This window comes from Cricetulus griseus, chromosome X (genome assembly GCF_003668045.3).
Source record: "Cricetulus griseus strain 17A/GY chromosome X, alternate assembly CriGri-PICRH-1.0, whole genome shotgun sequence".
Taxonomy (NCBI): domain Eukaryota; kingdom Metazoa; phylum Chordata; class Mammalia; order Rodentia; family Cricetidae; genus Cricetulus; species Cricetulus griseus.
The window spans coordinates 83,656,968-83,684,809 of record NC_048604.1 but is presented as its reverse complement, the minus strand read 5'-3'; the positions used below and the strand labels follow the sequence as shown (position 1 = coordinate 83,684,809).

General features: G+C 34.8%; 1 protein-coding gene across 3 annotated transcripts in view; it reads left to right on the top strand.

The window, feature by feature from the left end:
- Dmd (dystrophin) overlaps window positions 1-27,842 on the top strand; it is a 1,637,847-nt gene that overhangs the window by 967,368 nt on the left and 642,637 nt on the right. For all 3 annotated transcript variants that reach the window (XM_035449892.1, XM_035449894.1, XM_035449893.1), the window contains one exon: window positions 23,566-23,798. In XM_035449892.1, coding sequence (XP_035305783.1) covers window positions 23,566-23,798 — 233 coding nt within the window. The remainder of the gene's footprint in view (window positions 1-23,565; window positions 23,799-27,842) is intronic.

Sequence of the window (27,842 nt, the reverse complement as noted above, 5' to 3'; positions counted from 1 at the left end):
GGCTAGGCTCACGACCAAAAATATCTATTCCCATAATAGATTTTATATTTCAAGTACACAGTACAGTAATAGAGCTATAATCACCATGTTGCAGACTAAATCCCTCAGAGGTACTCATTTTATAACTGAAAATGCATCCATGTTACCTGATGATTCCTCATTTTACTTATTGAATCCCTATTACCATATAATGAAAGAGGATACCAGGATTAGAAATCAGCCTGTTATACAATAGAGAGAATTAACTTTCTGAGGATGATTGTGGGCAAGACTTTGCACAGTAAGGAAATTCTTTTTTCTTAAGGAAGGAATAGGTATCAAAGGACAATAGAAAGGAAAAGTTCAGAATGAGTGCTAATGTTGAGAAAGGAGGTGTTGAAATCAAAATATAATTAACTGATTTCTTATTCCAGAGACAAAACTAACTCGAGCAGCTAAGACAAAAGAAGAGAGATTAAAGGTCATGCTGAAGTCTCTTTAACGAACTAAAGTCTAGTTTTTAATAGACCCTACCTAATTTATAAAAAGTCTCACTGTGAGGTTTTTCTTAGAGTTTTTATTGTGGCTACAATTCTGTGACATGATTAAAAAATTTAATTCTTTCCTGTTTCTTTTTTTACCATGATAAAAAACTCCATGTGACCATGTTATATTTGCCACTGGATTCCCAGTATCAAGAATGTGAGATCAGGCACACTCCAAGAAAGTATAATGTAAAAAGAATTCTCAACCCAGTGATAAAAGTATATATTACTGTGTTCCCTATGGGTCTGTGTCATCTTATCAACTTAAAATTTTGTAACCTGATAATTTTAGCTATCTATTGTGTATCAATCTCTCTCTCTCTTTCCTTTGTGTTCCTATTTTCATTTCTATTACAAATTGTATTCAGATCAAGACTGGAGCTATTCTTCATGGATTTTGATATCAAGAATTCAAATAGTAACTCCATGTCATAAACTTTTGATCTTGTGCCTAGTTTATTGTTTCCATTAAGAAGGATATAAAAAATTTGTTCATAATCTACTAGGTAAATTCGTGCTCACAAAAAAGACTAAGCCTGTACAACAAAAGGTTTCTGAGTACTATTCACTCTGCCTTGATTTCTAGACTCCAAATCATGACAGATACTTTTAGAGGAGGGGAATTTTGAAGCATTATAATCATTAAACTCAAATTTTAAGCTTTGAGTGTCAGAACCATAAAATGTTCTTCCAATATATCATCATCCTGATATTTCTACATGTACAAGAAGAGGAAAAAGTAACATTTGAGAATAAAATATAGTGCAGTAGTAGAAAAGTTCACTTTATGTCTTTGGAACCTGCCACATCACCTCTATCTTCAGTTATCCTCACTATAGTGTCTTTGTTTGCTTGAAACAAATTGGCCACTTTCAAATCTTTCCAAAGAAAAGCCTTTTTAACTCTATTTTTCATTGAATTCATCCCTGTCTCCTTTGATTTGGTCTCAGTCTTTTATTTCTTACTTCCTTGTCATCTGGTATGGCAGACAGTATCTGCCACCTCAAATCCTTTAATTTATTTGTCTACCAGCATTTATTTTCCTATCACATACATTCTTAAGAAACCTGTGACTTTCAGAGTTTCTATGCTGTATTCTTTCCTTTGTAATTTGTTTCTTGAGTTCACACTATGATTATGTTAGGTCACTTCTTTCTATTTTCCATCTACATATTGTGATAAATTCTTGGCATAATGAAAATAGCACTATTTTTCTTTGTGTTTTGAAATAACATCAGGACTAAAGATAGAATTTATATTAATCTAGGGAAACGGCTCTGCACTCTGATGTGGTTCTATAATCTTACTCCCAAAAGTATGTGCTCTTAAGAATGTTCCCCAAACAATATCCATCCCCATACAATTTGGATTCTCTATCAACTTGCATTCTAGGTTGGAATATTCTCTTCTTAGTACTGAGTATAATCAGTTGAAGTTTTTGTCACGTGCTTCTTTTCCCTTCTAATTGACCTTGGTGAACCCTTTAAGTGTTAGACTTAACTACCACTGTCTTCGTCCTTTTGTGACCATCGTATCATCTGGGTGGCCAGTGTTAATAGTATATTTATTATCAACATTTCTTAACACACAACAGAAAATTTACCATGTTAAATCATTTAAATATCATGCTGGGCTGTGGTGATACACTCCTTTAATCCCAGCACTCTGAAGGCAGAGTCAGGTTGGTATCTGTGAGTTTGAAGCCAGCCAGTTCTACATAGCAAGTGCCAGGAGAGGCTCTGTTGGTTATATTTTGCATCTGTAGTTCCTGATAATTTACCCAGCTTTTCTAATTCTAGCATTCCCTCAGTTTGTGTTTTCTTTATTGTCTTTATTTCAGTTTTCAGGTCTTGGACTGTTTGAACTGTTTTTTCTTGGCTTTCCTTAAGAGATTTGATGATTTCTTGTATTTTTTTGGTTTGTTTTTTCTTCCATTTCTTTAAGGGATTTTCTCATATCCTCTTTGAGGGCCTCTGTCATTTTCATGAAGTAGTTTTTAAGGTCATTCTCTTCTACTTCATCTCTGTTGGGATGTTCAGGCCTTGATGTAGAGTTCCTAGACCCCAGTGGTATCATATTGGTTTTTCTGTTGTTGAATTTCTTTATTGTCTTCTTCCCATCCCTTCTTCCAGTGGGAGCAGGAGTGTCTTCCTCTCATGGTGGTTAAGGGACAAAGGTTCCTTTCTGGTGGGTGTAAGCAGGTACAGTAGTCTAATGGCTCTCCTCTTCCTTGTCCCGTGGACAGAGAAAGATATTAGGAAGCTGGAAATCTATGGGTGGGCTGGACCCTGCCTGGATGGGATCCTCAATACCCAGGCCTCAGGTGGCTCTGAGCATGGTACTGGAGGGCAGGTTGATTTGGTGTTTATAGCAAACCTTCTTGCATACTGCATACCCAATGAGAATGAACACTTATAAACACAAGTCATATTATATTTTACCTCTGTGGAAAAAAAGACTAATTTTTTTGTCATAATATGCAAAATGTTTTTGCAATTTGCTCCCTAGTAGCAAGTCTAGGGCTTTCCTTTTGTGGGACAGGATATTTGTTTAAAGATGTGTTATATTTGTTTGTGTTGCAGAATAATTATGTAAAGATGTGATGCTTTTGTTTATGCTTTATTTGTTTAACTATGTAAAGATATGGTGCTGTTTCACCTTGCCTGCCTAAGGTGCCTCGTTGGTCTAATAAAAATCTGAATGACCAATAACTAGGCAAAGGGGGAAAGGCAGAGCTGGTGGTCAGGGAGAATAGGGGAGCATTCATCCTGCCTGGGGCCAGCCAGACATGGAAGAAGCAGGAAATCAGGATGGACATTATGTAAATTAAGTTAAGGGTCCTCGGGGAAGCACATGGATTAATAGAAATTGATTAAGTTAAAGAAAGAAACGCTATCTAGAAGCAATCCTAGGCTAAGGCCAAGCATTCATAATTAACAATAAATAACTGTGTCATGTTTTGGTGAATGGTGGTCCAAAAATGCCTGCTATGATTTCACTCTCAATAAATCAAATAATACTAAATAACACTAAATTATCTGTAGCAACAACTTCTGTCTTTATATTTGAGCATGTACCGTTCCTCTTCTAGATACTTATTTGCCACCATACTATTTATGTGGAAATTATCCAGGAAAATATAATTACATTTCTTATGATATCATTTATCCTAATGTTCCTTCTATGTCAGCTTTGACTTCTTTACTAGTGACCTTTTAGGATACGGCATGAATACAATAAGCAAATGGGGCAGCATTTTTTCTTATTTGAGAGAACTTCTTATATCAAAGATGTATTAAGACATATCCCCAAGTCAGACAAGTTCAATACAAGTTATGTGTGTGTGTATCCATGTGTTTGCATATATGTATTTCTGTATGTATGTGTATATATAGAGAGACTATAAATATGCTATATTTAATTAATAATATAGCAATACATGCATACATGCATACATACATACATACATACATACATACATACATACATACATACACCCTAGTGGTTCTTATGGCAGAAATGTATTTAACAGTTCTGACAGGCAAGCGGAACATTGAGAGGTGGTCCCTGGTAGGTAAGTAACAGTCAGGAGCTGACCTTGAAAAGAGATGTGTGCTGGACTCAACAGGTTGCAATAGAGGTCACAGAAGTGGATGTATTCTTTTCTGTTTGGTTGGTTGGTTTGCTTTGGTTTGATTCTGGATAGCATCTCTTGTGTAGCTCAGATTGATCTTGGTATCAATATGTAGGTAGCAATGACTGTGGTTTTTTATATTTTTATTTTAGAAGCACTCTTATTTACATATCCATCCCCCCATTCCCTCGACGTCCCATCCTCCCATGCTTCCCACCAACCCCCCAACCTACCCCATCCCCTCCCCAGAGAGACACATCATTTGGGGGAGGGCCCAGGCCCTCCTTCCTGTACCTGGGCTGTAATAGTATCCCTTCATAGGGAACGGACTCCCAAAATCCATTTGTGCACTAGGGATAAATACTGGCTCCACTGTTAGAGGTTCCATAGTCTGTCTTGGCCTCTTAGCTGGCACCACATTCAGAGGGCTTAGTTCTGTCCAACGCTGGTTCCCAGGCTTTATGACTTGGGTCTCCGTGCTTTCACTAGGTCAGGTCAAATGTTTCTGTGGGTTCCTCCAGGACCTTCTTTGACCTTGATTTTCTGATCCTCCAGCATCCACCACCGCCACAGTGCTAGAATTACAGTGTCTCTCATAATGACCAGTTTTATGCATCACTGGAAAATTAACCTAGTACTTCCTGCATGCTAAACAAGAACTCTACTAACTGTACTACATTTACAGCCCTGGGTAAGTTCTTATAAGAGAACGAAGTTATAGAAGACCAAACCTATCTTCTCCCTGTTTTGTGTCATCTCTCAACATTTACCATCTCTTTACATCTGAGATTCTTCCATGTGATACAGTCTAATATGAATCCCCCATCAAAATTCATGCCAGTGCAATTCTTTTGGACTTCTAAACTGTGACATAAATAAACCTCTTTTTTATTAAATATCTAGACTTATTATTAGTTAATATATTAAGTTTATGTCTCTCTCTATCTCTCCTGTTCTCTGTGTGTATGTTTTAGTATACCAATGATTATACAAATAATGATTCTGCCTAAAGCAAGAATTTGTTATTTTAAACTTTAGGTTCATGAACAAAAGTGAAAGTTATTCTAAATGAGTTAGTCTTTAATCTTTTAATGAATATAAGCACATGTACAGATCTGGAAAAGAAGTCCTTAGAATATTTAAGCAAATTGATATTATTCTAGATAGTAGAAATAATGCTTAGAATGTGAGGTATGTGAGAAATAATGTTAAGTCAAATACCTCACTCATCCTACTGAAAGATTATTGGCCCTGCACATCTAAAAATAATATCTACAAACTATTTTTAATTTCTTTTTAATTAACTTATTCTCTCATATGTTACATACCAACTGCATTTTCCTCTCCCTCCTCTCATCCCAGTCAATGTCCCCAACCCCTCTTCCCCATCCACTCCTCCTCCATTTCCCTTCAGGAAAGGGAAGGCCTCCCTGGGATATCAACCCAATATGGCATATCAAGTTGCAGTAAGACTTGGCACATCCCCTCATATTAAGTCAAAATGAGGCAACCTAGTATGAGAAAAAGAGTCACAAAATCTGGCAAAAGAGGCAAAGAGAAGCCCTATTCCCTCTGTTAGGTGTCCTACAAAAAACAGTAAGCTATACAAGTATAACATATATGCATATAACCAAGGTTAGACCCATGCAGGAGGCTCTGAATAGCAGTTCAGTCTCAGGGAGCCCTTATAAGTCCAGGAATGTTGACTCTGTGGATTTCTTGTGGGGTCATTGATTCCTCTGGCTCCTATAATTCTTCCTCCCCTTCTTCCTCAGGATTCACTGAGTTCCTCTTAATATTTGTCTGTGGATCTCTGTATCTGCATCAATTGGTGGGTGAAGCCTCTCTGATGAGGATTATGCTAGACCTCAGTCAACAAGTAGAGCAGAGTATAGTTAAGAATCATTTTATTTCATTTACTTTTTTATAGTCATATTTAGGTCTATTCTAGGCCTCTGGTCCATCCAGCCTCTCTGGTTTCTAGTCACTAGGCAATTTCAAGGGTTAGTGCTCTCAAATGGCATGGCTCTCAATCTGGATCAGTCATTGGTTGGCCACTCACACAATTTCTATGCCATTTTTACCCCAGAACAACTTGCTGGCAGGACAGTTTGTAGGTTGAAGCTTTTGTGCCTGGGTTGATTTCTCAATCGCTCCAGTGGAAGTCTTGTCTGGTTATAAGAGATGGCTGGTTCAGGCACTGTATCCCCCATTACTAGGAGTCTTAGCTTGGATTACCAATTCAGATTCCTGGGTTTTCCACAACACTAGGTTTCTACCCTGCTGCTGAACTGTAGCCCAATTCTAGTTGTCTTTCCCAATACTCACCCTTCATCCTCCTCCCACCTGATAACCTCCTATTCCCATCCTGACCCACCCCAAGTCCACTCGTATCTATTCTATTTCCCATTCCCAGTTATATTCATACATGGTCACCAATGCTTGAGTCCTCCTTGTTACTTAACCTCTTTGGGTCTATGGATCATTTAGTTTATACTGAATATCCACTTATAAGTGAGTACACACCAACATGATTTCTTCTAAAACCATCTGCACTAGAAACATTTGGCCCTGGGCTTTTATGGGGAGGGTGGGAAACATTTAATGACTGCTTCTTTTTCCATAGGGGTTATGGGACTATTTAAATTGCTTGTCTGGCCTTGCTTTAACTCTTGTAAGTGGTATCTATCAAGGAAATGATCAATTTCTTTTAGACTTTCCAATTTTGTATAGTATAGGGTTTTTTTTGAAGTATGACCTAATGAGTTTTTAAATTTCCTTGGTGCCTGCTATTATGTCCCCCTTTTCATTTCTGATTTTATTTGAATATTCTCTTTCTTTTAGTTAGTTTGGATAAGTGTTTATCTTCTTGATTTTCTGAAAGAACAATTAGTTTCATTGATTATTTGCATTGTTATCTTTGCTTCTGTTTTGTCTATTTCAACCCTCAGTTTGATTATTTCCTGACTTATACTCCTCTTGAGTGTGTTTGCTTCTTTTGCTGTAGAGATTTCAGATATATTGTTACATTGATTGGATGAGATATCTCTAGTTTCTTTATGAAGACACTTAGTGCTATGAACATTACTATTAGCATTATTTTTATTGAGTCCCATAAGTTTGAGTACATTGTGCATTGAATTCATTGAATTCTAGGAAGTCTTTAATTCCTTTCTTTATGTCTGTCTTAATCCAGTAGTTATTTAGTAGAGATATTCATTTTCCAGGAGTTTGCATGTAGGGAGCCGTTCCTGCATTCTCCATTACAATAATGTAGGGAGCCGTTCCTGCATTCTCCATTACAATGACGGTGCCTCTTTGGTATGATAGGATATAGGGTCTTATTTCAGTTTTCATGCATCTATTGAGATTTGGTGGATTTTGCAGAAAGGCTTGTGGAGTGCTAAGAAGGAGGTGCATTCTTTTGTGTTTGGGTGAAATGTTGTGTAGCTATCTGATAAGCCCATTTGGTTCATAGAAACTATTAATTCCAATATTTCTTGGGTTAGTATCTGTCTGGATGATCTGTCTGTTAATGTAAGTCAGGTATTGAAGTCTCCTACTATCAATGTGTGGGTTTTGGTGTGTGATTTAAGCTTTAGTAATATTTTTTCCAAGTGTGGGTGTCCTTGCATTTGAAACATAGATGTTCAGAATTGAGATGCCTTCTTGGCTGTTTTGTCCTTTAATGAATATGAATTGTCCTACATGTATTTTGATTAATTTTGGTTTGAAGTATATTTTGGTATATATTGGAATGTCTACACCAACTTGCTTCTTGTTCCAAATTTTCTTTCTTTTTTTTTTTTAAAGCAAGGCTTTGGCTCCTTTTTTTTTTAAGTTTATTTATTATGTATACAATGTTCTGTCTGTGCATGCCAGAAGAGGGCACCAGATCTTATTACAGATGGTTGTGAGCCACCATGTGGTTGCTGGAATTGAACTCAGGTCCTTTGGAAGAGCAGCCAGTGCTCTTAACTTCTGAGCCATCTCCCCAGCCCCCCCAATTTTCTTGGAAAAGCTTTTTCCAACCCTTAACTCTGAGGTTATGCCTATCTTTGATATTGATGTTTGTTTCTTGTATGCAGCAGAATGATGTATCCTATTTTCACATCTACTCTGTTAGCCTGTGTCTTTTTTATGGAGGAATTGAGTCCATTGATATTAAAGGATATCAGTGGCCAATGATTGTTAATTCCTCTTATTTTGTTATTTTGGTGGTGATTGTGTGTTGGGGCAACTGTTTTCCTTTTTAGGTTTTGCTGGTGTGATATTATTTCCTGTATTTTCATGTATTGCAGTTTTCTTTCTAGCACCTTCTGTAGAGCTGGATTTGTGGATAGATACTGTGTAGATTTGACATTATTATGGAATATCTTATTCTCTCCAGCTATTGGGATTGACTGTTTTTCTGGGTATAGTTCTCTGGGTTGGCCTCTGTGGTCTCTTAGAGTCTGCAACACATCATTAGAGGCACTTATAGTTTTTAAAATCTTCATTGAGAAGTCCAGTGTAATTTTAATGTGTCCGCCTTTATATGTTTCTTGCTATTTTCCCCCTTGTAGCACTTAGTATTTTTTCTTTGTTCTGAATATTTAGAGTTTTGATTATTATATGGCCATGGGACTTCCTTTTCTGGTCTCATTTATTTGATATTCTGTAAGCTTCTTGTAATTTTATAGGCATCTCCTTCTATAGGTTGGAAAAATTTTCTTCCATGATTTTGTTAAATATATTTTTCTGTGCCATTGAACTAGGATTCTTTCCTTCTATTCCCATTATTCTTAGGTTTGGTCTTTTCATAGTGTTCCACATTTCCTGAATGTTTTGTGTCAGGAATGTTTTAGAGTTAACATTTTCTTTGACTGGTGTATCTATTTCTAACATTTTCTCTTCAATGCCTGAGAGTATCTCTTACATCTCTTGTAATTTTTTGGTGATACTTGTGCCTGTGGTTCCTACTCATGTTCTTAAATTTTTCATTTCCAGATTTCCCTCAGTTTGTGTTTTCTTATTGATTCTATTTCCATTTTCTTGTTCTTGAATAGTATTCTTCATTTCCTTCAACTGTTTCCTTTCTTTCTTTAATGAATTTATTCATTTTCTCCAATTGTTTGTTTGTGTTTTTCTGAATTTCCTTCAGGGATCTATTCATTTCTTCCTTACGGACTGAAATCATCATAATAAGGTTGGTTTTAAGATCTCTCTCTCTCTCTCTCTCTCTCTCTCTCTCTCTCTCTCTCTCTCTCGTCTTAATATAGTAGGATATTTGGATTATTATGGTTACACACTGTCTTGGCTGTTGTTTGCTGTGTTCTTAGGTTAGCCTCTAGATATCTGGGTTTGAGGTAATTAAAGGTCTAGGTACTGATTTCTGAGTTTGTTTTGGTTGGATGAGTAGTCTGTTCTTTGGTTTCTGATTTCTGTATGGTCTTCTGGTCTGTGTGGCCTGTACTTCTTCCAGTCTGTAGGATCTCTCATAGAGCAGGGAGTCTCCACCCCAGTTGGAAGCATGGAAAAGGCAGCTAGGAGGGTGTAGGACTCATGATAATGTTGATGGATGCATAGATGGTGAGATTGGGGGACTCTGGTGGGCAGTAAGTCTACCAGTTCTTCTTCTAGTCCCTTATTCTCTCATAAAGAGTCCTCCCAAGTTAGAAGCTGGGAAAAGGCAACTAGGACGATGTGGGACTAGGGGATATGGTGGGGGGATTCAAATAGTGAGATAATGGGGTAGTTTGACAAGAAGACAGACTACCTGAAATTCTCCAGGTCTTTATGGTCTCAAATGTGGTAAAAGTCTCTGCCTAAGAAGAGGGCTAGGATATGGTGACTTGGCCTTCTCACAGACTGTGAGGTCTCTAGTAGAGCTAAGAATCTTTGTTCCAGGTGGGGGGTGGGGTATGGTGACTAGGAGGGTGGAGGGCTGGGTATATGATGGATAGATGCCAAGAAAGTATTGGAAATTGGCAGTGTACCTGGACTTCTTCCAGTATACTCTACATGCTATTTATAGTCTAGATAATAAAGGATATATATCCTTGTGTGTGTGTGAGAGAGAGAAAGAGAGAGAGAGAGAGAGAGAGAGAGAGAGAGAGAGAGAGAGAGACAGGCAGAGAGACAGAGACAGAGACAGATAGACACAGAGAGACACAGAGACACAGAGAGACACAGAGACAGAGAGAGTGTGTGTGTTTATCAATCACCTTAGGAGATTCTTTCTAAATTAATGTCCAGTCTTCTTTTGAACTTTGATTTTTACCATATCTCATGGCTGTATTTGGAGGATGGTAGCATCCTGTAGCCATTTTTAAACCATTGGATTGACAGCATTTATTTGACTACATATAGCTCATGTGAGAGTGTAAAAGGAGCTAATGCATTAGAATATTGTCACTGAAAATGATACATTCAACCTGCTTTTTCTGCTTTGGAGACGATTCTCAATTTCTGCAGTCCTAATACAAAGGGATTATCTCAACATCCTCTAAGTTTAATTTTGAAAAACAAGAAACCATGAATAATGGAAATGATTCCAAAATCGCTTTCCTCCCATCTAAATTACAAAACAGCTATATCAGAGGTTCTTAATAATTTAATCACTGAAGCATAACTAGAAGATTTAGACAAAGCACCCAAACGATTAAAAGATTATTTGAATGTGGTTTATTACTGATATCAAATTATTTCTTATCATGGCAAACAGCCAAGTCTTTACCTGGTCACATCCACTTTTCAGGCTTTAGTGGTCTTCTCAATCATCCCAATCACAGCCCGAGGAATGTTTCATGGCAACTCAGCAATAATAGTCTATTACTATTGAATCTTGAGTTTTGAAGTAGTTTATCTTACAGAAAAGATTTGAATAGAGTAGAAAGTGCAACTAAAGTGATCTTTATTAATGGTGCTCAAGAATTTAGACACATACTATAACCTTCAGTGAATTTTAACAACATTTCTCTCACTCTTGTCTTACTCTAGACTGATCCAACTGTATTACAGTCCCAAATAATATAGTGTTATTTTTTCTTTCAACCAGAAGCTTTTGGATCTCATATTACTATGTAACTTCCTCAACATTTAATCATAAAGAGTGAGCATTCCTCTGTGCCTGTATAATGCTGAATTACCTACAATTTAGTTACCCAGAATGGTCACAGTTAAACAGAAATAAAGATAGTTTGATTATATATTTCTTATAAAAGCCTTGGAAATAAAATTAAGAAATATGTCAGTAACATAATATTCATTTCCCTCTTAACAAGTGAACATAGATCCTTCAATAATTTATAATTTTAAATGACAGTATTGAAGGAAAGCTGTTTTCTTAAATACAGGTGGTCACTGTCACAATGTAAAAGCTCTAAAATTTATTGAAAATATTTTAATGTAAATAAATTTCTATGTAATTACAAAATTTATTATAAATTTCTATTATACTTTGAAAATTTTCCTCTAATGAAAATTACTTATATTATTTAATACCCTATATAAAAATCAGTCTTGGTGCCTAATCTAAGGAAGTATTAGAACATTGTTTTAAGCTAAGTATCTCATAGGAAATAACATACAAAACCTTCTTGAGTCTCATCATGTCTATTTCCCACAGTTAGTAACACCTACCATACTGAGTGGTTGAGTAGTTGCAAAACACAGCATGTCTAGTACTAATCCCAAATACTGAAAAAATACTGTACATCACTAAACTTCTTAATATTGTTTAGGTGTATGAGTGTTTTGCTTGCATTTATATATGTGCGCTATGTGCCTGTAGTGCCTACAAAGACCAGAAGAGGCTATCAGATACCTTACAACTGAAGCTACCACGTGGGTACTAAGAACTCAATCTGGGTTCCCTGGAAGAACACTGAGTGTTCTTAACCACTAGAACATTTCTGTAGCTCTTAAATTCCTTAACTCTTAAGCAAGCTGCTGAAGATAAAAGTACCCTTTCTCATTTGCAAATATGCATAGGAATACAGATTAAGAGTATCAAGGATTTATTGAATTATATGAAAAAATCAATATAAGAATTAAAATGTTTTGAAGTGACAACATTTTAACAATAAACATTGCATTTGGAACAAATTGTTCCAAAATCTAGAAATTTGCACCTGGATCAGTAGAAAATAATATTTATTATTATAATCAATCATATAAGGGTTTGTTCCATAAGACTAAAGAAAAGAAATCATTTGGGCTAACTTTTGTCTTGAATAAGTGTTTTATAGGCCTACATGTTTGGTCATAAAAAATAGGAAAGACTGGTTTGTCAATATTGCTAAATTCATTAAAGCAAATGCCTATAAGCATTAGGGCTTAAATTCCCATGGTAGAAGACAACCAACATGAAAAATTGTTCTCTGAATGCTGAAAGAGGAAGATATGGGCCAGGGCTCTGTTCTTTGCTTTGTGTCTTGCTTTCTTGGTGCTGAGGGTATTAAGAAAATAATTTGACATTTCAGCACTTACTTGACAATATTTTTAAATGATGAAAATCTTCCAAACTAAGTGAAATCGTATTTCCCACCCATGTTTATTGGTTGTATTTATCAACAGTATTTAATTCACATTCTTTTTGTTTTTTTAAATATTTTGATAATTTGGGATCACTTTTTCACATGGCTTGCATATGTGAAATAAGCTCCAAATTTTGTAACATATTATTTAGTGAAAAAATGTATATGATTTACATTGTTTCAATTTTAAAATAACAGATTAAAGCATTTGGAAATTTTAACATTAGGGAAATATTTATTTTCAATTCTTAAATATGTATCTCAACATAAAGGAAATGTCAATTATAAGAATTATTACTTTTTTCTTAATGAAAAAGTATAGTTTTATACTATAGGCCATGTGATTAAATTTGTTAGGGTGTCTGAATTTTACATATAGTTTCACTTCCTGAATCTTACATATAATCTTCATTTAAAAATACATTTTCAAGAAATATTTTCTTTTATTCCTTTTTATTAGAAAGAAAATTATTTTACATGTCAATCCCAGGTCCCTCTCCCTCCACTCCTCCCCTCCCCCCCACCTAATACCCTACCTATCCCATACACTTTCTGCTCCTCAGGGAGGGTCAGGCCTTCCATAGGGGGGCTTCAAAGTCTGTCATATTCTTTGGGATGGGGCCTAAGCCAACCATCTTGTGTCTAGGCTCAGGGAGTATCCCTCCATGTGAGATGGGCTCCTAAAGTACATTCCTATGCTAGGGATAAGTACTGATCCACTACAAGAGGCCCCATAGATTTCCAAGGTCCCCTCACTGACACCCACATTCAGGGGGTCTGTATCAGTCCCATGCTGGTTTCCCAGCTATCAGTCTGGGAACCAAGAGTTCTGCCTTGTTCAGGCAGCTGTTCCTGTGGATTTCACCAGCCTGGTATGGACCTGAAAACTGAAATAGAGACAATAAAGAAAAGAAATATTTTCTTTAAATGAGAATTTTCTATAATTTATTTTTAAAAGAGCTAAAATGGTGTTAATTTCTTAAAGGACAGAATTTATCACAAAGTACAAATTTTGGTATTAGGGACATAAAATGCTCTGTGGAAATATAGAGTTTGTATGTGTTATTAATGTTGTGTTATTATCAGCTAAAATAGCCTTTTATAAATATACAGTTTTCTTATAAGGTCCATTAAGAAAAATTCTTCAGGAGACATGAAGATGATAAAAAGCAAACCATAAATGAATGCAGCATCAGAAGACAGGGAAACAAAGTATAAACTCAACAACCAGAAAGCAGATAACCAAAGGAAATAGTAATCCTTACATTTTTTGTTTGTGTTTCTTTTATTTATTTAGATTCTTTAATTACTACTCATATTTACATATTCATCCCCCATTCCTTTGTCCTCCAATCCTTCCATGTTCCCCACCACCACCCCCAACACATCCCCCAGCTCCTCCCCAGGGATAATAAACCCTCCACAGGGGACCTTCAAAGTCTGTCATATCATTTGGGGGAGGGCCTAGGTCCTCCTTGTTGTATCTGGGCTGCAATAGTATCCTCCATAGGGAATGGACTCCCAAAGTCCATTTGTGCTCTACCAATAAACACTGACTCCACTGTTAGAGGTCCCATAGACTGCCTTGGCCTCCTAGCTGGCATCCACATTCAGAGGGCTTGTTTCGGTCCAATGTTTTTTCCCCAGCTTTATGACTAGGGTCTCCATGCTCACAATAGGTCAGGTCAACTCTTTCTGCAGGTTTCTCTAGCACCATCTTTGCTCATTTGTTCATCCCTCCTCCCTCTCCACAACTGGATTCCAGGAGTATGGTTCAGTGCTTAGCTGTGGGTACCTGTCTCTGCTCAGAACAGCTACTGAATGAAGGCTCATGCTTATCCTTATATATCTATCAATAATGATTGTAAACTTACAAAATGAATTACCCAATCAAAAAACAAATTGTTTTATTAGACAGAAGAACAATTCCTTCAGGATTCACTTCACCTGTGAATTCTCTCTCTCTCTCTCTCTCTCTCTCTCTCTCTCTCTCTCTCTCTCTCTCTCTCTCTCTCTCTGTGTGTGTGTGTGTGTGTTCATATACAACCAAAGTAGGAAATGTGAATAGAGAGATTAGATCACATTATATTAGAAGTAGGTGAATTTGGTGGTCAACTTCCAATGGTTAATTAGGAAAGAAAATATCTTAATGGAAAATCAGAAAGGAAATATAATGCTTAAACTATACTTTTGACTAAATGTATCAGACTTCTACTTAAAGTTCCTCTCAGATATTCTGAAATCATTATCTAGAAAAGATCATATTTCAAACTACACTATACATCCTTTCAAATTTAAGAGCATTTAAATGTATCTTTTACGTAAATCAGTGGCACTATGGAAAAAGTGTCAGCCAAATAAGGGTTTACGTATAATTTCATGCTTCAAAAAATACAGGAACTATCATTAGCCTTGATTCAAAAGGATTTTTACTTAGCAAAAGTAAGTTCAGAATTAAGTAACTCCACACCAGCACAGCTTCATGGGCATACTTTAAAGAAACTAACATGATAATATTATTAATTTCTTTTAGTTTGTAACAAAAACTTTTGGCTATTTAAATTTTACCTTAATTTCTATCTTTCCTTTTGGTTTCTATTGTCTCACTGATATTCACTGAGGACATGATATGCATTTCAACAAGTTAAATGAAAATATAAGTTTATTTTTATTTACCTGGTTCCACTGCATCAGCTGGTGTGTATTCCATTCCTGCAGTACATGAAGTGTGAACTGATGCAGAACACTAAAAGACAAACTTAGCCCAACAAAATCTCTTCAAACCAGTAAAACAGAGGAGTTATTTTCCAGTGTCATTATGTCCATGGCTTTAGTACATGAATTTGTCAAACTCTGATATTTTGCCTGCAGGTTGTGCAATGAATTCACTTAGGAAAGAGCACCTGAAATAGTAAATTGAAATTCATGTATATGTAAGAATTATACAACTGCTTTATAAACCTTAAATAATACATGAAATTAAGTCTGTGTGTACTCTTGAAAAATTTTCCACACCACTCAACTGAATTAGATACAGGTTATACTAGGAAGTAATTAATTGCTAGCATTATTATTCTAGGATTATATATCAGAGATGATCAGGTATATAAACAAAAGGTACAGTGTCTTAGACAAGCTTCCTGCATGTCTATTTGAGTATCCCTCTTAATACGTTAGCCCCAAAGGAATTCAGAGAGGCAATACTGGGCATACCAAGATGTGGATCAACAATCAGCATCGTGTTTCTGTCAAGGTCTCAGTAATTTGGAAGCTATCTCTATAGAGTTAGCCTGATTCTTCTGAGGTTTCTCAAACATGGGCAAGTAATATGGCACTTGTATTCATGCTGCAATCAGGGGTAGTCTTCCAGGGCTGGAAAGATCACTCAGCAATCAAGAGCCGGTACTACCCTTGCATAGACTAAATTCATTTCACAGCACCAAATTTGGGCAGCTTACAAAGTCCTCTAACTCCGGCTCCAACACCAGCTTCAGCTCCAGGGATCCTATGGCCTATTTAGGCCTCCATGGACAACTGCACTCAAACACGCTTACCTCCTATACACCTGCATGAACCCCTAAGCAAAAATAAGAATAAACCTTTTACAATAGGAGTAGGCTTGAAAGATGCATGCATGCACGCACACCCTCATTCTTATGATCTGTGGAATGTTCATTAATGCCACAGAGAGTTATTGGAAGATTCTGATAGCTTCACAATGGATTTCAGAGGGATACAAAATACTGCTAAAAACCACTAAAAAGCAAAGCCATTTTTCATTTGACCTCACTATAGCAGAAAGATTGTGATGGTGTTTGTTACAGTATTCAAAGATTTTTTTTAAATCTTTCTCCTACAAACAGAGAGGGGGAAAAACCTTCTTTTCTCATCCCTAAATTCTTTATGGTTAAATATGTGACATAAAATTAACCATTGGGGCTTGAAGAGATGGCTCAGAAAGATTATGCAATTCTCTTGCAGAGGATCCAAGTTCAATTCTTAGCACCCAAATAGGGCCATTCACAAGGGTCTCTAACCACCTCCAAAGATTCTGACATACCCATCTGGCAGGACTGCACACACATGCATATACCAACACACAGAAACACAATCATGAATACAATTAAAAGAAAAATAAATTATTAATATTCACCATCTTAACACTTTTTAGGTATATAGGATAATATTGTTAATGATACCTACCTTGTTCTTTAACATATCTCTGGATAATTCAGGATATACTCATGTTGTATAATATCAATAGGCTCCCTATAAAGATTAATAATATCACAGTGTATCTGCATATAATATATTGCTATATACATATCTCATCTATTTATTTCATTTAGCCTTCAGTAGACATTTTAGTATCTTCAGTTCTAGGCTATCATGAATAATGTTATAATTAATCTTTGTACAATGTTCTATTTTCAGGTCTTTTGAATATATTTAGAATTTCTAGATTATATGTTATGTCCAAATTTAATGTTTTGAGAAAATACCAATAGTGCATGTACATTTAACTATTTCCACACAGTAAAAGAACCACAATTATTTTATATTTTAAATCACATTTTGTTGTGGCTTTGGAGTTCATACAAGGAGGACAAAGTAAGCAACCAGTACAGAAAATGGCATCATTTTTAAATAATTCAAAGTTTTAATTTAGTCCAAGTGAATCTATATTTTAAACTATTTACAATTGTTTGATCTACATTGCAGATAATCGTTCTTCCTTATGAACTCTAGATTAAGACCATGATAAAATTCTAGACACATATATATTTATAGGAATAAATATACATTATACTTAATACCTTGCTTATCTTTCTAATCCATGTAACAAAAATGGTTGTTGAAAGCTTATTACATGTTATACACTGTGGATTTTGTTAAAGATTACTAACATTTATACCAAGTAGCTTATCTGGAGATTTGACTCTTGGTAGGGGATACTATTTGATGTGTAACAGCCTTAAAGTGCTTGTTTTCATGTTAATAATTCTCAGGATTAAAATGTAGCTTGCTCAATCAAGTGCAAACCTCATTTACACTGAATTTTTAATTAAAATCATTTTTGCCATGCCCAGGTTTTATTTGGGGGGTAGCCTTTATATCCTATAATGAGATATGCATGCATTCTTTAGTTGATTTTATTCTGATACCACTTGGGATTTGATGATCACTTTTCATCAGTATCTCTGGCTTTACTTAACTTTACTCCCTTCATCTTCTGTGCTGGGCAGTGTAGAAGTTGGTTCTGGCTATACTTCCATGTTGGAGGATTTTTACTGAAATTGTTTTCTTCAGATCTTCAGATTTATTTGTAAAATTTAAATGACTGTATGAATCTTCCTCCTTGTGTATTTCTTGACATTTTCTTTTCTTGTGGTAACCCATTCATTTCTAATTTTATGTACAGACTACAGATACAGAGAATTGAGTTTCTACCTCACTTACAGGAAATTTGGTTTTCTTTCTTGGACTCCAGAAATGATTTTTAATTTTGATATTCAGTACTCTTGAATTGTTATGTATTTCAATATGCCAAGTGACATCCTTTTAAATATTAGGAAAGAAAATGATTTGTGTTGTTTTCTTCTATTTAATTCAATGGTAGTAACATTTTTCTTATGTCCCTTAGTACTATTTATTTCCTTTTTTGCTAAGGTAGAGTGGATGGTGATTGGGGTGTATACATACTATATCATATATGTGAAAGTCAAACTTGTTAGAATTAGTTCTCTATTTCCACCTTGTGCGTTTCCGGGACAAACTTGGGTTTTCAGGGTTGGTAGCAAGTATCCTTAGCCACTGAGCCACCTACCAAGTCACCAAAGCATTTTGACCATGCATATCAATTCCACCTTCCATAGCCATGCAATGGTGAAATCAAAGCAGTATATAATAGCACTTTATACATATACTTCACATAGCAACTAGTATGCTAGTATGTATTCAGTCACCTATCACTAAGTTTCCTGATTTTTAAACATAAAATGGAAGGAAAGAAACATGTTCATATAACAAAGTTCTAAATAGACTGTGCTCTTTTTGTATTTTTATCAACCAAAGGAGACCTGTGAATTGTGGGAAAATTGTGTGTGAACACTTCAAAGGAATTATTCTAGTGTGTGTGTGTGTGTGTGTGTGTGTGTGTGTGTGTGTTTGAAAGATTTAGTGGACCCTTTATAGCTCTATGCAAAGCTGATAGTATGCCTATCATGTATACCTAAAACCAATTAAAATTTTAGACTAGAGAAATGTTCTTCAAACAGTTTGGAAAAAATAAGAGTTCCTTCTTAAAGCCAACACCTTTTAATTAACAAAGTATTCAGAGCAAAGCTGTGGTTTGCAATAGTATATTACACCTACTGTTATTTTTTTGTTGTGCCAAAGTCAATCCATTTTAGCTCTTTGAAACTTGTCATTTTGTTTAACTATGAAAGGAAATCCAAAGGTTTTGGTAGAATAATTTTCCTTTTCTAATGCAATGCATAAGTGTGCTAGAATCATTAGGAGTCTGGTTATTTATGTGCATAATTTTTTGCATATACATACACTTATATGTATACATAATGTTTATATCTCTGTAAGTTGATAGAATTCATTGTAATTCTGTTTTTGGATACTGTGGTAGAACAGGAAAGATTTCAACATATCTTTATAGACCAGTGGTTCTCAACCTCTCTAATGCTACAAACCTTTAATACAGTTCCTCATTTTGTAGTGAACTCCCATAAAATTATTTTGTTGCTACTTCATAACTTTAATTTTGCTAATGTTATGAATCACAATGTAAATATATATTCCGATAGTCTTAGGTGACCCCTGTGAAAGGATCATTCAAGCCCCAAATGGGTTGTGACTCCTAGGTTGAGAAGCACTTGTTTAGGTTATTAAATAAGGCATAGAGAAAATGTTTCATACTGGCTGGGCAGATGCCATTCTCTTTAAGAAGAACAAGGATTATCCAAAATGTACTATTAGGATTTTGTGTGGTAATTAATGTATCCTAACTCATTATCTAATTGACATTATGTATTCAAGTACTCTCAAGAAAGTCTCTATCATTCACGATGTGGGCCTAACAGAAAACACCCTTAGAATAACAAATACCTGTGCATAGACAAAGTTAAAAACAGAATAACTTGATTCAAAAACAAGTTTTTGAATGGAAACTTAAGTTACTATGTCACAGAAACATATGCAGTCCTATGTTCAGTACATTACTATTAAGAATAGCCAAATAATGAAACAAAACTATTATCAATTTATGGAAAATTGATAAAAGAAAATATCATGGTGGTATACAATGATATATTATTAATCCCTAAAAATGAATAATGTGCTGTCATTTTCTTTTTAGTATGTTTTCATTTTGAGAATTTCATACAATACATTTTAATCATATTTTCCTCTGCTGTACCTCCTCTCTGGTCATTCACCTCTCCCTAATCAGAAAATTTTGTTATTATTCTCTCTTTAAAAAATAAATCAGAAAAAAAAATCATACACAAAAGAACATGGAATCTATTTCATGTTATACTACTTCTCATTATAAGGCCCACCATGGAATGTGGTTTATATATCTAGTGTCACTTCATTGAAGAAAACAGATTTTCTTTCTTCCAGCTGGTGTCAGCTGCAAATAGCTTCTTAGTTAGCGGTGGGCCTTTGTACCCATTTCCCTGTCTCTGTGATGGGTTTTTTGTCTTGCTTGAGCATTTGCAGTTCTTAGGATGGTATCACAGTCTCTGTGAGTTCATATGGGCATCTCCTCTACTGTTTGGAAAATGCTGTTTCCTTGAATTCATCTACCATCCCTGACTCTTAAAATCTTTGTGCCTCCTTTTCCACATAGATCCTTGACCCTTGAAGGAAGAGGTGTGATTAAAAATATTCCATTTGTGACTGAGTACTCCTAAATACCTTAATTATTTTCTACACAGTGTCCAGTTATGGGTCTGTATCTTAATTAACATCTCCTGAAAGATGAAGCTTCTTCAATGAGGATGAGAGAGCAACTTATTCATTGCTAGTTGAATTGTAAAGTGGTACAGCCACTATAGGAATAGGTGTAATAGGTGTAGCATTTTCTTTTTTCAAAGATTATAAGCTGTTTTACCACAAGATCCAGCTATACTACTCTTGGGCATATGCCAAAAGGACAGCACATCTTTCTACAGAGATACTTTCTCATCTGTGTTCATAAAAGCCAGGAATTGGAAGCAGCTTAGATGTCCATCAACAAATGAATGGTTACTGAAAATATAGTGCATTTACATAATGGAATGTTATTCAACTGTTAAAAGAAAAGTGAAATTTGTTGGTAAGTGGATGGAGCTAGAAAAAAATCATCTTGAGTGTGGTAACCCAGACCCACAAAGTCTAACATTTCATGTGGATATTAGCATTTAAGTTTGATAAGTGTGTTTTATTTAGAATATCCATAAAGGGACTGTCATTGCCCACAATCAAGATGAGACTCAAGGACATTATACTAAGTGAAATAAACCATATGCAGAAAAATATTGAATGGTGAGATTTATATGTGTAATCTTTAAAAACATAAATATGTGAAAATAGAGAACAGAACAAAACAGGGGAGTGAGATTAAGAGAAATATGACATCTGGCTCAAATGATATAAAGTAATAGGGTCTATATTCCAATTTGTAGATTGACTATAAAATGTGAAGACTCCTGATGAGGACACTTGTTATGGTAGATCATCCTATACCCATATATATATATATATATATATATATATATATATATATATTACAAATGAACTCTGTTACTCTGTTTTATAAATGCTTAATATTGGGAAGGAAAGGTGATTGAAGGTATAGGAGGAGTTTGAGTAGAGAAAATGGGAGATGGTGGTATTAATTAAAACATATTATATCCATGTATGAAATTTTCAAACAGTATGAAACTTAAAGGAAGAATTGTTAGAGAGAAACTTTGAAATCTTCTCAATATGTTCTATGATGCTTAGAATTCAGTATGTATTTATTTTTGGAGCATGTCTTCCAGCCTCCCTAATGAACTACAGTAAACTTGTACAGTTATATTTTAATCCCTGTCTCTTTTCAGCCATACCCATACATCATTTCCAAAGATCCAGCTCCTTGGCTGGGATTTCCTTTATAATTTCTAGACCTAAGTTACAGTAGGGGAGGAGTGTGTAAGTGTATCAGCAACTCTGTACTATAGACCACAAGATGATATGGACTTCAAATTGGACTTCTTTCTTTTCAGAAATACCCTCATAGTAGTGAGATGACTTTGAAAAACAATATCTCTTCATTTCCTCCATGTTTCTTTCTTATTTACTATTTTTATGTATTATGTTTCAATTCTGACATCTCCGATACTTTTCATTGTGCCTTACTCTTCTATCTGTGTGAAATGCTGGGTGCTCCGAGACATTAGAAAAAGAAGCATTCTTTCACCTCTCCCGTCTCCTTAATGAGGAGACCACCTAAAAGTATGAACAATAATACGGCCACTAAAATGAATGCATTGTCACCTCAGAGTATAAATGTGCGCATCTTATTTTTTATGTTATTTGAATAGTTCCCTTGTCCACACCTATGAGATCTTCTACCAAGTTGCCATTTCCAGATTTTTCTGAACTTCCCTTCTGAACCACGTAGTCCAGTATTTAATTGCTGCTGCCCTCCTGGTTATGATACTGCTGTCAACTTTGTCTATAAAACAGGTTAACTGTTGCTTCTTTTTGTCCCTGGCTTCTGATCACCCCTCTGTATATTGTTACCTGGCATCATTTCACACCAGCAAATTCATCTTAGCATCATTTAGTCAATAGAGGGTAGCACACAGACTGCAAACCAAGTTTTCCCCAATTTTCTGTTTTTAGTTTTCATCTCTCACTTGTCAACATATTTTAAAAAGTATTTTGTAATAAACCAGGAATTTAAAACAATAATATTTTACATTAATGGCTAGCTTATTACCACCTTGCTAATATTGTGAAGAGGAAGAGGAGGATGAAAATGATGATGATGATGATGATGATGATGATAAAAATAATAATGTTGTATGACATTGCTGTATATACATTGGTTTGTATTGTCACTGAGTCCACACAACCTCCCCTGAAACATTTACCCTGTTATTTTTTCTTCCCTTATTGAGGAGAAAAACTGAAGATTAGAGAGGTTGAATAAATTAAGCAAGGTCTCAGATTTCCTAAGGCAGACAGCAGGATTCTCACCCATGTGTCTCTCCCGAAGACTTCACGTCTTATCCATTAAAGTATTCAACACAATTAAATTTAATTTAGGATTTTAACGACCTTGAAATAGTGTTTCATATTGAACAGAAAAACTTCACTACCTCTCTTAGCAATAAGGTAGATTATAGTGAAGAAAAAAACAAGGTATATTATTTTTGAAAAAAAACAGAAGATAAAATGTGAAGTGTTCCCACTGTAAGAGACAGTTTCTCCCTACTAAGTACTTTTATTATTCAAGGAAATCAAAATTAAGAAACATGACCTTATACAATCTTTAGCTTTTCCTTTTCTTCTTTGAATGGACAATAAATAAATAAATCTTACCTGGAAATGTCCCAATAGCTTTTTTTATAATCTTTATAACCTGTATGATTCTTACTGAAAAAATATTTAAATTGTTAAGGTAATAAAATAAGATAAATATCTTTAAATATTATTAATTTTTTGAATGATCTATGATACATACCCTATAAAGTAGCCACATTGATAGATACATTACCAGAAATGTTAATTCAAACTGTTGGCTATCAACTAATGTTCCTTTATTGTTACTGAAATTGGCGTTTTTGTTTGTTTCTCATGTGTTATCTCTTCTTTTCTTCCTTCTTTTAAAAACAATTAGCTTCTAGGCAGACTGTTACTCTAGTGACACAGCCTGTGGTTACCAAGGAAACTGCCATCTCCAAACTGGAAATGCCATCTTCTTTGCTGTTGGAGGTACCTGCTCTGGCAGACTTCAACCGAGCTTGGACAGAACTTACAGACTGGCTTTGTCTGCTTGATCGAGTTATAAAATCACAGAGGGTGATGGTGGGTGATCTGGAAGACATCAATGAGATGATCATCAAACAAAAGGTATGGACAAAACCAAAAGTAGAAAATCTGTCAGAGATGTTTTTTAAAGTGCACATTTTCACTTGCCACTTTCCTCTCTAGTTTATTTTTTGTTAACAAACTCACTCTAATCTGTTTAACCTAAATATGATCAAAGACATGAATTAATTATCCAAAGTAACCATAATTTAATATGGGTGTGGGGAGAGGCAAAACACATAAACCTTACAAGTATAGATGGCTCACTTAAATTCAGTAAACAAGTGTTTTTGAAATGTGTTTAATATAAAATAGTTAGCTCAATTGAGCTGATTACATTTAAACTGTATGTTTTGCCACTATGCAGTCATAACATATTACTAAGGCAAAGAAAATAAGCTGGGACTTGTTTATTTCCACTCCTCTGAATTGTCTGCACTAGTATTCTACCTCAATTGAGTTAGAAATAAATAAGACAAATAAAAAATGCAACGCATTTTAAATACCCTGCTCTCAATATTAGGTTTTATGCCTCACCATATACAAATAAATACATTTTAATAATGCAAGATCTCATTTCTCACCCTCATTGAAATCCATTTGGTGAAGTTATCCAGTCAGTTAGAAACACAAGAATGCATTGCTATAAACAGTTTCACTGGATGCTACAACTATGCTTGCTATGAGGTTTTTTTTTTTTCCTGCATGGGTAAGAAATACAATTTTGAAAACTTTATACACGATATTCATTTCACTTGTAAAACTACTGAAGAATTTCTAAAGAAACAATAAAATATACTGAATGTGTTTGAAAGTTACAGAATCTTCTTTCTTTTGAAAGTCAAGTAGGAAACAACTCAGAGCTAAGGCAACTTCAGCAATTCAGTAGTAATAAATTGAATTTGATGATTAAAAACAAGTAGCATTTAAACTACCTTGAAGCTGGTGTGGGGGTTAGGGATCACAGGGAAATTTTCAGTTAAAGGCTAGCCTCTATTGTATAGACCACTTTTATTGACCTCCTACCACAAGTGCTCATAATATATAGGAAACCACACATTTAAAATGTTGGAATGAAAAAAATACACTGTAGTATTGTCTTAGTTACTTTTCTATTGCAGAGAAGAGACACCATGGCCCAGTCAACTGTTACAGAAGAATTTAATTGGGAGGCTTGCTTACAGTTTGAGAGAGTTAATTATCATCTTTATGGGAAGCAAGCAGACAGGGTAATGAAGCAGTAGCTGAGAGCTTCATATCCTGATCCCTGATCCACAGGCAGTAGGCACAGAGAGAGAGAGAGAGAGAGAGAGAGAGAGAGAGAGAGAGAGAGAGAGAGAGAGAGAGAGAGGAGACTGGCCTGAAATCCTGAAATCCTATGCTTAATGACACAATTCCAACAAAGCCACACCTACTCCAGCAAGGACACACATCCTAATAGTCTACCAACTGGGACCCAAGCATTCAAACCTATGAGCCTATGGGCACTGATTTTATTTTAACCAACATAGATATAGTTTAGAATAATAGCTACAACATATTTATCACTCATAATATGCCAGTCACTGATCACACATAATATGGCATAATATGATTTATATAGTATTTAACGTTTACAATAATTCCAGAAAATTAATAGAAATGCACAGTTAAATAATTGTGCTCAAGATCAAGGAAGAGGCCATGATGGGATTTAAACTTGAGGAGTGTAGTTCCAGAATCCTGACTGTTAAATATAGTTTTCTACTCCCCTGAGTTTGTTTGGGTGATAATCTCAGGACTTACTCGAGTGAAAATAGAACCATGGACGATAACACAATTAAGAATAACTTCTTAAAGAAGTTAAGCAAAACATTGGACAAGATATTAGAATTAATCATTTAGAGGAAATGGGGACAGCACAAACAAAAGGAACAAATTATTGTTTACACAAGAGATAAATGAAAGCAACTTGTTGCAGAAATTAGGATTTGATGGCACGGAAGTTCAGGTTTTGTTGAAAAAGTGATAATGCTGAACAGGCTAAGCAATGGGGGTCCCATACCAAGCAGACTTTTTTGCAGACCTAGGAATGTGATGACTATCCTTAAGGGCTTTTTTTGCAGGGTAATGATATCAAGAAATATAGTTTGGTTATCTGTCTGTCAAGGTTCTTTGGATGCAAGGCACAGAAATCATTATTTTATTAAAGGAAACAACATAAATGTAAGCATAAGCATAAAGGTAGGGGAAGAATGATTAGAAAAAGAAAACAACAGAAACATGCCTGGACACATGGCTACCAGGAACTACTTAAGTCTCTTTATACTACATTAGTTTTTTCATTCTTTGTGACTCTGTGGAACCTCCAACTGAGTTCTTTGAGCCACACCAGTCACCTAACCAGAGAATAGCCGAGAACCTTTAAAGTTCAAATGCCCTCATATTTAGCCAGAGGTATTTTTCCTCAACGAAATTGGAATCTATTGACTGACAATAGATAAAACAAAGATGTTCAGCAACCAATAAATAGTCAATGTCCACTGACCTGAGATAAGAATATATAGAACAGGATAGAGGACAGAACAAATAACAGTTTATTGAGAGATGGTTCTTATGACATAGCAAATGATTAACTACCTTAACTATGATATATCCTGACCCAAAAGAAAAATAACTTATAAGCCTTAACCCACCTACAAATTTGTTGTACCATTTAATTCAGTGATTTATTTTTGGTAAGTGTAGATTGATTGGTGGATAATGGAATGGTATGTGGTAAGGAGGTTCCATTTTTTAACATATTGCAATTTGGAAGTATGTTATGATTTGTAACTGCAAGGCATCAGAAGTTAGGAACAGTGATGAGAAAAGTTATATTATGGCCCAGGGAGAAGTTAGGATTGAATTATAAGATTTAGATAATAATTTAATCATCCAATGAAGTCATGTGTTAGAATCATAAACCCTACAAGGATATAATATTTGAATGAGCTAGCTTTTAGTAGCTTTAGACTTTGAACTTTAAAATTATATATTTTATACAAAGCTTTTGTTCTTCTTATCATACATTTTTAATTAATTAAATCCTTATCTTTAGAAATGAAGAGAAGCTAGAGTTTTGAAGTACAAAAATTTTACTAAGTGAATTATGTTAAGCAAATGAAGATGAAAGTGAAAATTACAGCTTTATTTAAAAAATGAATAAGTGACCATTTGAAAAAAATTAAGCAACTATACTGATAAAATTCAGACTAGGAAATAGACTATTACCCTTCAGAGGAATGGAGAGTCATTATATACAAATTAAGCCTTTATATGTGTAATTTGAATGGATCTCAAAATTTACTTCCTAAAAGTTCAAATATAATAATATAGTATATAATAATATAATAATATATAGAGGTATTAATGTGTATTTTAGTATCCTAAAAATCTGATTGATAAGTGATATTCCCTTTTAAATATATATTTAAGTAAAATTGCTTACAATCAAAATTCTTCAAACAAAAATAAGTAATAATCTCTTTCTTATATGACTTTAAATGAAAAAGAAGGTATATATAGATTATTTTCCCTACAGCTTATTATCCAAGGTGACCATTAATAGGAAAGTTAGGAGACAATGAAGGAAAGAAAAATTTAAATTAACAAAATAAAGGGAGGGAGGGAAGGAAAGAATAGGGGACAATAGGAGGACAAAAGTAATGAACAAGAAATTTGAAGAGAAAATTCTAACAGTGACAACTGGGAATGCAGTCAATAAAATTTATGTGATGTTAACTATCTTTTGTAGTGCTGATATCTGAGACTCTATGGTAATTATAGTCTTTTTCAGGTCATTTTGGCCAGGTATTCATGGTAATTCATGACTAAATCTAAAACACACCACTTGTATTGAATAGAGTTGAATTTTCAAAGTTACTTAAATTTTAATAAGACCTTCAGTTTGGAGAAGATGATAATAGTACAGTTCAATATTAATTTGTTAGACATACATTTATACTATTGCCTATTGGGTTCCATTATCCAATGATTATGCAGTTTTGTGGGTTCAGGGTATATTGATAGTTCAAATAATTACGTGTATATTTTGAATTCTTTTGT